General features: G+C 41.5%; 1 protein-coding gene across 1 annotated transcript in view; it reads left to right on the plus strand.

The window, feature by feature from the left end:
* Positions 1-8,889, plus strand: part of MTDH (metadherin) — an 82,493-nt gene extending 73,604 nt beyond the window's left edge. Inside the window, exons 11-12 of the mRNA XM_011999996.1 lie at positions 2,058-2,214; positions 3,179-8,889. Of these exons, the coding sequence (XP_011855386.1) occupies positions 2,058-2,214; positions 3,179-3,249 (228 nt within the window). The 3' untranslated portion in view covers positions 3,250-8,889. The remainder of the gene's footprint in view (positions 1-2,057; positions 2,215-3,178) is intronic.
* The last annotated feature ends 7,181 nt before the right edge of the window (positions 8,890-16,070 follow it).

A 16,070-nucleotide genomic window follows, 5' to 3' on the forward strand; every position in this document is an offset into this window, starting at 1 on the left:
TCACCATGTTGGCCAGGCTGGTCTCGAACTCCTGACCTCAAGTGATCTGCCTGCCTCAGCCTCCCAAAGTGCTGGGATTACAGGCATGAACCAGCGCACCTGGCCTCTGTTCAACATTTTTATATTAAATCATTTTCAGAAGCCATTTTATGAAGAATATTGGATCCGTTCTGTGACTTAATGTAGATAAGTGAGAATAGAGGGGAAAAGGAGATTAAAAATAAGTAATAATAAAACTTCTGGATATGAAATAAATACAGGAAACACTAAGAAAGGTAAAGAGACTAGGCAACATAAATACAACTTCAGGGCCAGCCACGGTGGCTCATGCCTTGTAATCCCAGCACTTTGGGAGGTCCGGATGGGTAGATCATTTGCACTCAGAAGTTCGAGACCAGCCTGGGCAACATGGTGAAACCCCCCTCTCTACCAGAAATACAAAAAAATTGCCGGATGTGGTGGTGTGCACCTGTGGTCCCAGGTACTTGGGGGACCAAGATGGGAGGATCTTGTGAGCCCAGGAGGCAGAGGTTGCAGGGAATGAAGATCACGCCACTGCACTCCAGCCTCGGTGACAGAGTGAGATCCTGTCTCTCTCACACACACACACACACACACACACACACAAATACAACTTCAGATACCTGGAATAGGAAGAAAGAATCCTAGTAATTACTTGGGCTCACACCATTTCCTCTTGTATCCTTATCCCATTTTGCTTTCGCGAATCTATGGGGCCTGGAAGAATAGGGTCTAGAGAAGCATTACTTACCCTTCTTTCTATGTTCGGGATAATGATCACAGATAGAGCTAATAGGTGAAATAATCTTCTCATCTCTCACATCCTGAAGGCACTCCAGATTACTGACGTTTTTATCATTACCAGGTCCTGATCATTTATTAATGGATATGCCTCAGTGAGGCAAATAAGTTAGTTTACCTCTTTTCTGCTTCCAGGCTGTAGAGAAGTAAGGCTCAAGAATCTAGGCTCTGCCTTAAGCATTCTAATTTCACTACCAGACTGGATAAAACACTGAAAATTTGGACCTGAGTGTTACCAGTTGCTTGAATCAGTAGGACCAGTAACCACAGTGTGCTCGTAGGAAACAGAAGCTGTTGCTGCTGCTATTTGAGAAATTCTTACCTGTTGGGAAGGAGATTAGGGGTTGTCATCTACTGGTAGTTCAGAAGTTAGCTATTTTCCTTCTGTTTTTCACAAAAATTTTTGAAGCATTCTGAGTTGGTGGAAATGGACAACAAGCATTGAATCACCAACAAGTATAAAATCAGCCAGTCTCAGTGGTTCACACCTATAATCCCAGCTACTCCGGAGGTTGAAGTGGGAGGATCACTTGAACCCAGAGGTCAAGGCTGCAGTGAACTGTTTGGTGCCTCTGCACTCTAGGCTAGGCCACAGAGCGATACTGTGTCTCAAAAAAGAAAAGTATAAAATCATCTTATTTATAATGAAACATGAGAATATAAAAGTTAGGCCAGGCGTGGTGGCTCACACCTATAATCCCAGCACTTTGGGAGGCTGAGGCAGGCGGATCACGAAGTCAGGAGATCGAGACCATCCTGGCTAACACGGTAAAACCTTGTCTCTACTAAAAATCAAAAAAAAAAGTTAGCTGGGTATGGTGGCGGGCATCTGTAGTCCCAGCTACTCGGGAGGCTGTGGCAGGAGAATTGCTTGAACCTGGGAGGCAGAGGTTGCAGTGAGCCTGGATTGTGCCACTGCACTCCAGCCTGGGCGACAGAGCGAGACTCCACCTCAAAAAAAAGTTAATGAAAATGAAATTATTCATTTCTATTTGAAATTCGGTAGACATTTTGTAATTTCATACCTTCATTTTTATCTCAACATATATTCATAAATGTCGTGGGTGATGATTGATTTGGCCGTATCACTAGAGGGCAGGTATGAGTTACATTGCTTATCTGGAAAACATATTAGTATTGAATTGCTGCTAAACAACCTCTTAGTATTACTGTGATATTTAAACTTTATTTGAAAATTTCACCAAAAAACCTGAGGTGATTTTTTCCTAAAATAGCCTGTCAAGACTCTTCCACCTGCTACTTCTACCGAGCCATCTGTTATCTTATCAAAAAGTGATTCTGACAAGAGCTCCTCCCAAGTGCCGCCAACTCTACAAGAGACAGATAAATCCAAGTCAAATACCAAGCAAAATAGTGTGCCTCCTTCACAGAGTAAGTAATCCTCATTTTTTGTTCCTTTATACTGTTTACATTTTTCATGTGTTAAGATTCTGATCTTAAAAGTCTAATGGATTAATAAAAGTAGCCCATTCTTCCTTTGAAAATGCTAAATTTTTTGGACGTTTGTGTACTTAAGTTGTGAAGGCCAAGCTGTTAAAATAACTGAAGGAGGCTGTGTGCTGTGGTTCACACCTGTAATCCCGGCACTTTGGGAGGCCAAGGCGGGCGGATCATTTGAGGTCAGAAGTTCAAGACCAGCCTAGCCAACATGGTGAAACCAAGTCTCTACTAAAAATACAAAAATTAGCTGGGTGTACTGGCCGCACATCTGTTATCCCAGCTACTGGGGAGGCTGAGGCAGGAGAATCGCTTGAACCCAGGAGGCAGAGGTTGTAGTGAGCCAAGATTGCACCATTGCACTCCAGCCTGGGTGACAGAGCGAGACTCAATAAATAAATAAATGATCAACCTATCTATCTATCTATCTGCCTCTGAAGGAGAGAATACATTGTTGAGAACAGAGAGGGAGAACTTTCGTGCCTGCCTGCTTGTCTATCTGGTCCCTCTCCCTTTTTCTCTGCACATGTTCTTGAGGCTACAAATTATTCTATGCTTTTTTTCCTCCTTTACTCTCTTCAGCTACCTTTAGTATCCATTTTACCCATTTTACTCTTTTATTAGTTAGGTTGAGCTGTATTAAATAACAGTTTTTTTAGGTCAAAACTGGTTGAATATCAGCAGTTCCATATTGTTCAACCTAATAATACCATTGAAAAGAAAGGAGGGAGGAAGACATAGAATAACTTAAAATATATAATAAGGGCTTGAAAACTTAAACATAAAATTTGAGTATTTTAAAAGATTTTCATAGTTACTACTTTTATATTATTGAGATGTAACACTATTTACTATCCTCCTAATTTTTTTCTTCATTTTCCCCCCTTTTTCTTTTTAGCCAAGTCTGAAACTAACTGGGAATCTCCCAAACAAATAAAAAAGAAGAAAAAAGCCAGACGAGAAACGTGAAATTTTTTTTCCTGAATTGGACATGTGTTTGCAAACACTGTCTTGAAGATTATGCTGTTTATGCAATAATTTGTGAACATGTACAGAGTTTTATATAAATTTAAACCAATTTTTAAAACAAAACTGCGGACACAACCACCATAAAAATGGAATCAAAAGAAAGTTAATTTATGAAATTAAGAGGTCAGCAGAATATACTCAGTGATGGAAGACACTTGGGAAAGTCTTTTTAATTGAACAAGAACGATCTTAATTTAAGAATATTATCTTGGTTTTACAGCAGTGCCCTGTTTACAACAGATTGTGCCCTATCTCATCTGCAGCCGAGGAATAAAGGATTCTGATTAGAAAGAGGGTTGCCTACAAATTAGTAAGCAATTCCTTGGATCTTATGCACAGAACTTGTACCATTTGAATCTGTTTTATGCTTAAATCAAAGTGCTTTGATCAAATACATAACCTGCCATATCTTTACATATTTGTTGGTAGCAATTTGTATTAAAGAAATCACAAGTGCAAATAAAAAGTCATTTATCATTTGTTTAACTAAACTGTCATGGTTTAGTTTACAATTTTTAAAAGTTCTTAAAATACCGAAAATGCAGTTGACACTTGTATGGCTTATGAAGTTATTTTTGATAGTCTTACATTACTTGAATTGTTCAAAGTACAGTATATTTTAAATTAAGAAAAGTGAACTATATGTATTTGTTTTATACATTTAAGGCTTAGACTCATAAATAATGCTATTGTTTATGATTTGAAAACTTTCAGGCAAAATCCAATTTACATTTTTCCTTTCCCTAGCAATTACTTTTTTCCAGCTTCAACACTTCTTAGTTACTAATACTTTTTTGACTTTAAAAATGAAATCATTCACAAACTTTTGGTATATGATGGAGAATGAAAAACTAGAGTCAGACAGCTTTAATTGACATTGTCAAGACCTCCAGTTATCAGGAATACATTTTTTTACTGCCTTAACCTGTAGTGCGTAGAATATGCATCAATTTCTTGAAGGGGATTCATGTTTTTATAAGAATTTTCATGTAATTATTGCAATTGTGGTCAAATAAGGAACGTTTCCTGCTTGAAATTATATTGATTTAAATGATGCGTGAGATGTTTCACCATTTTCAGGCACTGTGTAATTCTATTGTAATAAACTGGCAGGTATCTTTGTAACTATAAATAGTGCATGCTCAGCCATGTACACTGTAAATAGCCTTTACCAAACGTGTTTGACAAGGACCATAATTAACATCACTTAGTGAATTGTGATAAAGAAAAACAAGCCATGATTTATTCGATGTGATTGGCTTAATTGTTTTTATGTGGCGCCAAGAATGAACCTGTTTAACAGCTGTAACCAATGGTACTGATCTATCCATCCAATGTTGTCATTATATTTGATTGTGGTTCAATAGTATTGCATTGTCAGACTAGGAAAGCTAAACAAACAAAATGGTTTTAGTTTTGCTGAAGACTGGCCTTATTAATGGACAGCTTTCCTAACAAGAGATTATTAACTTTTATCAGGTGTTAACATCTGTTTCAGGAACATGGCAGTATGTTTACATGTCAGAAGTTTTGTTTAATTCTATGGTATTTCTAAATTGACTTGTTTAAATAAATTCAGCAAATGGATAGCACTGTTTTTTATTTGCTTCAATATGGGGGTAGGTAATAGCTAAAGTGCCAAGGATGGATTTCTTCAAATGACTTTATTCTGTTAGCTTTACATAGGTGTTGGAGGATTCCGAAGGTGTCAGCACTTTGTAAAGGTACCACAAAGGAGAATTTGATAGGGAATCTAATTTTAGAATGTGCCAAATGGTCTATGCTCAACAATTTAATTGAACTCTCTCAACTCTACCTCACCATTTCTTTATCTTAAAATTCTGTTGGCTATGTCAAACATTGGACTTTATTTTTTCAGCCTAGTATCTCCCCATTCTACCACCTATGCCAGATGTTAAAGACACCAGATGTTTTGAGGAGAAAGGTGTTGTGGAGATGCAGAGATGCACTGCTAAGTTGAGGTGGATCCAGTATAGAGATACCTCTATGAATTCTTTCTGGCTCAAGAGCTAGGACTTGGGTTTTGTTTTAAGAGATGGCAGCTGACTGGGTGCAATGGCTCACGTCTGTAGTCCCAGCACTTTGGGAGGCCAAGGCAGGTGGATCACGAGGTCAGGAGTTCAAGACTAGCCTGGCCAAGAGGGTGAAACCCCATCTCTACTAAAAATACAAAAAAAATTAGCTGGGCATGGTGGTGGGCCCCTGTAATCCCAGCTATTCAGGAGGCTAAGGCAGAGAATCATTTGAACCCAGGAGGCGGAGGTTGCAAAGCCAAGATCGTGCCCCACTGCACTCCAGCCTGGGCAACAGAGCAACACTCCGTCTCAAAAAAAAAAAAAGACGGCAGCTATATAAACGATAAAATTAATTACATTCTCTTTCACATGCATGAGGTGCAAACTCTGTCACAAAGTATTTTAATTACCCTTTACCTTGTTTCATAGATCTTTATGTGACATAAAAACTGTTTCTGGGCCAGGCGCAGTGGTTCACGCCTGTAATCCTAACACTTTGGGAGGCCGAGGCAGGTGGATCACCTGAGGTCAGGAGTTTGAGACTAGCCTGGCCAATATGGTGAAACCCCATCTCTAATAAAAATGCAAAAATTAGATGGGCATGGTAGCCGGTGCCTGTAATCCCACCTACTCGGGAGGCTGAGGCAGAGAATCGCTTGAATCCAGGGCAGTGGTGGAGGTTGCAGTGAGCCGAGATCGCGCCACTGCACTCCAGCATAAAAGACAGCGAGACTCGGTCTCAAGAAGAAAAAAAAAAAAAAAAAAAAAGTTTCTGGCACCTGAACAGGAACTAGTTTACATCATCAACTCAGAAAGCACTAAAATCTAGGTGGTGATTCAGGGAGGAGCAGGGGAAGAGAGCCTATTCTATGGCGGCATGAATAAAATGCTTCCAGAACTAGTAGGGAAATAAGTAACCTCTTCAGGCTTTATCAGGACTGGAGGGGAACCTTGCTCATGTTAGCAAGCAAGGTGTCCTAGAGAAGCCACTCAAAAGGCTCCCTAATCCAGCCTGTCTCCACATACATACTGAAAATTCTTCCCTACTCTGAGGCAGGGTGTAGTGGTTTAGGGGTTTCTCCAGACTGGAATCCTACCTATCTGCACCCACAATTGAGCAAAACACCAGTTGAGAGAGTCCAAAAAAAAAAAGTATTAAAATGTGATTGATGTAATTTACCATGTTTACTTTGTGCATGCATTTTATTGGGGAGGGGAAGTCAGAATGATTCACCCAAATCTAATGGTCTTATTTCATAGGCTAATCTGGTTTATATTTGCATTACAGATACTGGAGGGCAATATTTAACTACAGAGTTTAGTTTTTCTTAATTAAAAACAGTCCTCTATTAATATAGTGTGAAATATCTTTCAAAATGTAGAGTTTAGGTTTAAGATGTCTACTAGATATCTTACGATTTTCCTGTAAACTCATTGCACAAACTGGAATAACTTTCCAAAAGACTTAGGGAATGCAAATATGTTATTTGTAAGATGCATTGAGTATTGTAAATAAAACAAACCGTTTTTGATTTGTTTAAATTGCTCGTTACAGTTCTCTTGTGGGAAGGGACTTCGTCAGTCATTTTGCATCTTAAGCTAGTCTAAACTTTTTGTTGTTGTTGTTTTCCTAAAACCATAGGTGCAAGCTTTACCACTGGGAAGTCATATTGAATTAAGCACTTTAGAAAATGTCACTGTTTGTGACACACAATGTTCTCTACAGAAAACAACTTCTATCTTATGTCATTTTAGCAGATGTAACTGCCTTCCACCAGGTGCAATATATCAGTTGCATCAGCCTTTCAGTTAAGGAAATTAAAACTTGGCATTATGCGTTAGTTTGTATGTATGGGTTTGGCTGTATCCCCAAACAATAATTGCTTGTACAAGATAGAAGTTTGTCTCTCAGCTGGGCATGGTGACTCATGACTGTAATCTAAGCTCTTTGAGAGGCTGACACAGGAGGATTGCTTGAGCCCAGGAGTTTGAAACCAGCCTGAGCAATATAGTGAGACCCTGATCTCGACCAAAAAAAAAAAAAAGAATTAAAAAACAAAAAAAGATTGTTTCTCTTTCATATAAAAGTTTGGGAAGGCAATCCAGAGCCCATATGACATTATGCAGGGTCAGGGATCCAGGTTTTTTATATTGTTCCTCCCCATTCTCAACCTGTGGTGTTGTGTTTTGTTTTGTTTTGTTTTTCTCCTTTTAATGAGATAGGGTCTCACTCTGTTGCCCAGGCTGGAGTGCAGTGGCACAGTTCTAGCTCACTTCAGCCTGGAACTCCTGGACTCAAGCTATATTCTCCCACTTTAGCCTCAGCCTCCAGAGTACCTGGGACTACAGGTACACACCACCATGCCTGGCTAAAAATTTTTTTTCTTTTTTTTTGTAGAGATGAGGTCATTGCTATGTTGCCCAGGCTGGCCTTGAACTCCTGGGCTTAAGTGACCCTCCTGCCTTGGCCTCCCAAAGTGCTAGGATTACAGGTGTGAGCCACCGCACCTGGCCAACATGTGGCTTTCAATTCTTACTTGAAGACAGCTGTTCTAGCTAGAAACTTCCTGTCAGCATTTGAGCCAGCTAGTAGAGGGCATTACCACCCCCACCCCCAAGAACACTTCCTAGAAGTTACACACAATACATAAACTTAAATTTCAAACAGTTGCTTGGTCCTACTAGCCATGAGGCTGAATGGGACATCGTACTCTGTCTGGGTTGTCATGGGCCAAATTGATATTTTGGGATTCTGTTACTAAGGAAGAAGAGAATTGGATAATGGGCACCTCTAACAGTGTCTGTCAGAGTTGACATACATTGTGTATCTCCTGCACCAAAGCATTTTTGAGGTCAAGTGTTCTTCCGGCTGAGCAGAAATTTGGAAGGCTGTTGAGTGCTACTTAGTGTAGCAGCTGATAATGTTCCAACTTCTATATGATGGTTGTTTTTGTTTTTGTTTCTAGAGACAGGGTCTCACTGTTGCCCAGGCTGGTCTCCAATTCCTGGGCTCAGGCAGTCCTCCCACCTCCTAAATGCTGGGATTGCAGGCATGACCCACTGTGCCCAGTCTATATATAATAGATTTTAGAAGAAATTTCTGCCACTCAATGACTGCTTTAAATTCTAGAGACAGAGCAGCTGAGAGAAGCTTAGTAGCCTGCCTGCGCATACTGTAAGTACAGATTATATAACAAGTTGAAAGAGAATCACCCTGGTATATAATCTTTTAAAACATGAAAAAGGCATTACCATTGTTCTGGTCTAAGTACTCTTAACAGGACAATGATTTCTAACCCTAGCATCACGACATGTATATAGTGTGTTGTAAGATGTTTGCCAGCTAATAGTTACAGTACTGAAGTTTGTGAATAAGTTACCTGAGAAAACTTTAAGCAGGTTCAAGGTTATCCCATGATAGTAGCATTCTTATTTGTACATATGTGCTTTCCTTTTTTATTTGTATCAAGGCATTTAAAAGGAATATATGTAACATGTACCTAAGTTTTAAAGCATAATAAAATGAACACGTCTGAAAACACCATTCTGCTCAAGAAATAGAACATTACTTAAGAAACAGAGTGTTACAAGGGGATATTGGGAACCAGCTTGACTTGTAACAGGATTAGAGGGGGAAAGGCTTGGGTGAAAATTACTGTTCTCAAGTGCCTCCCCTGGCACAGGTCCTTTTTGGTACCATCAGAGGCTTACAGTCCCAGGAAACATCTAGCCTGATCTCAGAAAGGTTTCATGGCAACTTCATTGCCACTCCTCCCTCAAGACATTTCACTGATATGTTGGGAAGTTGTTTTAGTAAGTACACACGGGCACGATGACTATGAATGTGAATGGTGCCCCATGCTGTATAGTGCACAACTCTACATGGCAGCCTTTCCGTGAGGAAGGGGGATAGATCACAAGACAGATGGCATCTCTAGACAGCTTTGCCCCACTCTGAAAAGCAGCAAGTGCCCCACAGGCACTTAGAGTGAGGGTTCCTGTGAGGTTTGTTGTGGGGCTGGAGACTCTTGACAGACACTAAAGGAGGTCTTTGGCAAACAGCAAGAGCTATTAGTGACAGGATAGTGAGATCACCAGTAATTTCTTTTTTTTTTTTTTTTTTTTTAGACAAAGTCTTTCTCTGTTGCTCTGGTGCTCAGGCTGGGGTGCAGTGGCATGATCTCAGTTCACTGCAACGTCTGTCTCCCGGGTTCAAGCGCTCTTCCTGCCTCAGCCTCCCGAGTAGCTGGGATTACAGGCGCACGCCACCACACTTGGGTAATTTTTTGTATTTTTAGTAGAGATGGGGTTTCACCATGTTGGCCAGGCTGGTCTCAAACTCCTGACCTCAAGTGATCCACCCACCTCTGCCTCCCAAAGTGCTGGGATTACAGGCATGAGCCACTGGGTCCAGCCCATTTTTTTAAAAGACAGAAACTTCCTCTGTGTACCAGGCTGGAGTACAGTGGCACAATCATGGCTCACTGCAGCCTCAAACTCCTGGACTCAAGCAATCCTCCTGCCTCAGCCTCCTGAGTAGCTGGGACTACAAGCACTCACCACCACACCTGGATAATTTTATTTTTTATAGAGACAGGGTCTTGCTTTGTTGCCCAGGCTGGTCCCAAACTTCTGGGCTCAAGCAATCCACCCACCTTGGCCTCACAAACTGCTGAGATTAACAGGCATAAGCCACTGTGCCCAGCCTGAAATTTTTAAAAATACCTCAAAGATCATGAAAATAAATAATTTAGGCCAGGTGTGGTGGCTCACACCTGCAATCCTAGCACTTTGGGAGACCAAGGCGGGAGGATCACCTGAGGTCAGGAGTTCAAGACCAGCCTGGCCAACATAGTATAACCCCATCTCTACTAAAATACAAAAATTAGCCAGGCGTAATGGCAGGTGCCTGTAATCCCAGCTACTTGGGAGGCTGAGACGGGAGAACCGCTTGAACCTGGGAGACAATGATTGCAGTGAGCCAAGGTGGTGCCACTGCACTCCAGCCTGGATGGCTGAGAGAGACTTCGTCTCAAATAATCTGAGAAAGATCAAATAAGGAAAAAATAGTGGGCAGTGGTGGGAAGGAGCAGAGGGCTAGTCTTAAGAATAAAATATTAGAATAAAATATAAAACAGCTTGCATCAATAAGTATTCTTTGTTGTAAAACCCAGAATCTGCTCTGGCAAGTTCAAGCTGAAAAGGAATCTAGAAGGACCAGAGATCCAGGCCCTTTCACCATCAAGAATAACACCTAAGACCAAGTGTGGTGATTCACTCCCATAATCCCAGAACTTTGGCAGGCCCAGGCAGGTGGGTCACCTGAGGTCAGGAGTTCAAGATCAGCCTGGCCAACATGGTGAAACCACGTCTCTACTAAAAATACAAAAATTAGCCAGGTGTCTGGCATATGCCTGTAATCCCAGCTACTCAGGAGCTGAGGCAGGAGAATCACTTGAACCCAGGAGGTGGAGGTCGCAGTGAGCCGAGATCATGCCATTGCACTCCAGCCTGGGAGACAGTGCAAGACTCCATCTCAAAAAAAAAAGAGAGAGAGCAAGCAAGAATAACACCTAGCCATTTTCGAGACTGCTCTAGCAAAAACAATCCACCCATCAGCTCCTGAGGATGCTTGGAACTGAACGCCAGCACCTCCACTCTACTGCTGCTGACGATAATGAATAGTTGGATGCCACTCCACCATGCTTGCCAAACTAGATTCTGTCAGGCATACACCCTGTCCTTGCTCCTTTCTTAAGTGTTTCTCAGAGGCTGGGTCATACCCATGTCTGTGTCAAGCAGCGAGGGAGACTGAGAATGAATTTGGGGAACTCCAAATGGAAAGAATATTCAAGATATATTCACTGAGTTGGGCACAGTGGCTCATGCCTGTAATCCCAGCACTTTGGGAGGCCGAAGTGGACTGATCATGAGGTTAAGAGAGGGAGACCATCCTGGCCAACATAGTGAAACCCCATCTCTACTAAAAATACAAAAATTAGCTGGGTGTGGTGGCACACGCCTGTAATCCCAGCTACGCGGGAGGCTGAGGCAGGAAAATCACTTGAACCCGGGAGCGTGGAGATGCAGTGAGCTGAGATCTGGCCACTGCACTGCAGCTTGGACGACAGAGCCAGACTCCGTCTCAAAAAAAAAAAAAAAACAAAATAAAAATAAAAATAAAAAAGATATTTATTGAACAGTTAAAACCCAATTAACGTGCACTCTACCAGTGGAATTAATAAATTCTTAACAAAGGGATAGTCAAATTGGTCAGGAGAACCAGAGTATGGAATCCAGAAATAGAAAAGAATTTTGTATACAACTTTAGTGTTTTAGTGGAAAAGTAATTGAACTAATTAGTGACTTACTTAATAGATGGTACTGGCACTACTTATTTGGAAGAAAATAAATCTGGGACCTTATCACATATATTAGAAAAAAAACTTTAAAGATAATACAGAAAGCTATACGTATAACCTAGGGATCAGGAAGATATATATTTTGTTGTAACATTTACGCTCCGTTAAACTTTAAGGAGACAGATTCTTAACTAAGACTGGAAACCCAGAAGCTATAAAAGAAAAGATGGGGCCAGGCACGGTGACTTACACCTGTAATCCCAGCACTTTGGGAGGCCTTGGCAGGCGACTCACGAGGTCAGGAGTTCAAGACCAGCCTGGCCAACATGGTGAAACTCTGCCTCTATTAAAAAGACAAAAAAAATTAGCTGGGCATAGTGGCAGGAGGAGGAGGAGGAGGAAGAGGTGAAGGAGAAAGCAGGAGAAACCTTAAGGAGAAATCTGAAACCACCACAAGGTGGCGACTTGAACATGGGCCATTCTCTCCACTCCCCCATCCCCTTACTACCATTTTTCAAACGAGGAAAATGTAAGCTAGCAATTGAGCACCAATTTGAGTTGCACAGCTGACAAGGGGCAGAAACTAGAAGCCACGTCCCCTGTCCCCGAGTTCAGAGCTCTTCTCACTCTCCCAATCGCTGCATGGCCACGTGTAGATGCCCCTGCATAGGTACCTGTGATAGGGTACCTGTGAATCTTTGCCCATGTTTTTCTCTCTGAGGATCGCTTTCTCTCTACCTCCTTGTACCTCTATGTCTCTTTGTCTCTCTCTGTTTATTGCTGTCCTTCGGTGTGTCTTTCCCTTTCTGTTATTCTAATCTCTGTCTCCATTTCCCCAGCCCCCAAATTCATGTTCTCTTTTCTCTCCCTCCCTATTTCCTCTCCTAGTGACTGGACTAAACATGCATCTGAAATATAATACTCAAAGAATGCTTTTAAGTTGTTTACTAAAATAGAATTATTTTATTTGTTGTATTTAAATAAATTACTTCTGATTTGTAAATAATAATTGCACAGAGCTAGTGTAAGTTTCCATTATATTATGTCATAGATTATATTACACTTCTATCCAAACAACAACTCAGTGAGGTGTTACTATTATTCTCATTTTACAGATGAGGAAACCACGAAGTTAAGTAGCTTCCCAGGGTTGAGGAAGCTAACACACTACGGAGTATATCAATTTTTGTTGTTGTTGTTGTTGTTTGTTTGTTTTTTTGAGACTGTCTCGCTCTGTTACCCAGGCTGGAGTGCAGTGGCATGATCTCAGCTCACTGCAAGCTCTGCCTCCCAGGTTCAAGCAATTCTCATGTCTCAGCCTCCCAAGTAGCTGGGACAAAAGGCGTCTGCCACCATGCCCGGTTAATTTTTGTATTTTTTGATAGAGATGGGGTTTTGCCATGCTGGCCAGGCTGGTCTCCAACTTCTGACCTCAAGTTTTCCACCCACTCGGACTCCTGATGTGCTGGGGTTACAGGAATGAGCCACCATGTCCAGACCTCATTTTGTGTTTAAAAGAAATTAGGGCCGGGTGCAGTGGCTCATACCTGTAATCCCAGCACTTTGGGAGGCTGAAGCGGGTGGATCACCTGAGGGTCTGGAGTTCCAGACCAGCCTGACCAACATGGAGAAGCCCCATCTCTACTAAAAATGCAAAAAATTAACCGGGCGTGGTGGCACATGGCTGTAATCACAGCTACTCGGGAGGCTGAGGCAGGAGAATCGTCTGAACCCGGGAGATGGAGGTTGCAGTGAGCCGAGATCACGCCACTGCACTTCAGCCTGTGCAACAAGAGTGAGACTCTGTCTCAAAAAAAAATAATAATAAATTAATTAATTGGTTAATTAACTTACTTTTGCTTAATTTAGCCCCAATAAACTCTTTCCTTGCTACCATGGATCAGAGCTTCGTCAATTAAAAAATAAAAAGAGTTCTGCACTATTACCAGGCTAGACACTGGCAATCATTCAGGTAGGAGATACTCTGGACTAAAGCTCACGAATTTACTTTAAGAGCAAAATAAGAAGGGAGACAGAGGCCGGGCGCAGTGGTTCATGCCTGTAATCCCAGCACTTTGGGAGGCCAAGGCTGGCAGATCACGAGGTCAGGAGTTGGAGACTAGCCTGGCCAATGTGGTGAAACCTCGTCTCTACTAAAACTACAAAAATTAGTACTGCACTCTAGCCTGGGCGACAGAGTGAGTCTCTGTCTCAAAAAAAAAAAAAAAAAAAAAAAAGAAAGAAAGAGAGAGATGGGAGATAGAATTTACACAGATCAATGGGTTGAGATTAGTAACACTCTAAAAATGCACAGTGAAGGACAGTTCAGAGTCAAACTATATCAAATATGACTATCTTCAGGTCTCTTATTATCATTTAACTTAATCCTTTGAGTTGGCAATGCATCCATGTGCTTCAAAATTCAAAATCTACCAAACAGAATACAATAAATATGTCTTCCTCTCTTTTTTTCTTTTTCAAATGTTTCTTTTTTTTTTTTTTTGAGATGAAATCTTGCTCTTGTCCCCCAGGCTGGAGTGCAATGGCTCAATCTCAGCTCACTGTAACCTCCGCCTCCCGGGTTCAAGTGACTCTCCTGCCTCAGCCTCCCCAGTAGCTGGAATTACAGGAACCTGCCACCACGCCTGGCTAATTTTTGTATTTTTAGTAGAGATGGGGGTTTCACCATGTTGGACAGGCTGGTCTCGAACTCCTGACCTCAGGAGATCCACCCACCTCGGCCTCCCAAAGTGTTGGGATTACAGGCATGAGCCACTACGCCTGGCCCCATCACTCCATTTTATCACAACATTGTGCCTCATTAAATGAATATACTGTAATTTACTTAACTAGTTCCCTATTGGTGAACATTTAGGTTTACACAAATTTTCTGCATTACAAGCAATACCACACTGAATAATGATCCTCCTGTTAGTTTTCTTCATGTATGAGTATAGCCGAAGTCCTCAGTCGTAGACTTGCTAAGTCAAATGATATGAGCATTTGTAAATTTGATAAATATTACCAAATTGCCTGAGAGTTTGCACTACATACAGGAATATCTGATCTCTCACACCATAGCCCATACAGGTTGTTATCAAACTTCATCTTTGTCAGTGATGAAGTCAGTATTTCTCTCATTATAAGCAAGTCCAAGTATCTTTTCCTATGTTTGAGTCATTTACATTTCTGTATGTTCATATACTTTGCTGTTTTTCTATTTGTTGATCCTTTCTTATCAATTTTTTCTCTATTAAGGAAGTTATGTTTTTTGTTATGAATTATTGCTATTTTTCTAGGTTTGTTTTGGCCTTCACTTTATTATTTTTGTTTGTTTGTTTGAGACAGAGTCTCGCTCTTGTCGCCCAGGCTGGGGTGCAGTGGTCCAATGTCAGCTCACTGCAACCTCTGCCTCTAGGGTTCAAGAGATTCTCCTGCCTCAGTCTCCCAAGTAGCTGGGATTACAGGTGCCCGCCACCATGCCCAGCTAAATTTTGTATTTTTTAGTAGAGATGAGGTTTCGCCATCTTGGCCAGGCTGGTCTCCAACTCCTAATCTCAAGTGATCCACCCGCCTCAGCCTCCCAAAGTTCTGGGATTACAGGCACGAACCACTGTGTCAGCCTACTTTATTTAGGATAGTTTTTTTGGTTTTTTGTTGTTGTTGTTTTTCTCTTGTTTTGTTTTGTTTTACAGATGAAGTCTTACACTGCCACCCAGGCTGAAGTGCAGTGGCACAAACAACGCTCACTGCAGCCTCAACCTCCTGGGCTTAATTGATCCTCCCACCTCAGCCTACTGAGATCCTGGGACCACAAGTGCACGCCACAACACTTGGCTAATTTTTTATTTTTTGTAGAGATGGTGCCCAAGTTGGTCTCAAACTCCTGGCCTCAAGCAATCCTCCTACCTCCCAAAGAGCTGAGATTGTAGGTGTGAACCAACAGGCCCAGCAAATTTATAATTTAATTGTATTGTATTGCATTGTATTGAATTGTATTGTATTGTATTGTATTGTATTGTATTTAAATCGAATTTTTTTAAAAAATTATTTTCTCTTGGCCGGGCACAGTGGCTCACACCTGTAATTCCAGCACTTTGGGAAGCCAAGGCGGGTGGATCACTTGAGGTCAGGAGTTCGAGATCAGCCTGACCAACATGGCGAAACCCAGTCTCTACTAAAAATACAAAATTAGCTGGGTATGGTGATGGGCACCTGTAATCCCAGCTACTCTGGAGGCTGAGGCACGAGAATTGCTTGAACCCAAGAGACAGAGGTTGCAGTGAGCCAAGATTGAGCCATTGCACTCCAGCCTGGGCCACAAGAGCGAAACTCCATCTCAAAAAAAAAAAAAATATATATA

The sequence above is a fragment of the Mandrillus leucophaeus genome, unplaced genomic scaffold (assembly GCF_000951045.1).
Source record: "Mandrillus leucophaeus isolate KB7577 unplaced genomic scaffold, Mleu.le_1.0 Scaffold611, whole genome shotgun sequence".
Lineage (NCBI taxonomy): Eukaryota > Metazoa > Chordata > Mammalia > Primates > Cercopithecidae > Mandrillus > Mandrillus leucophaeus.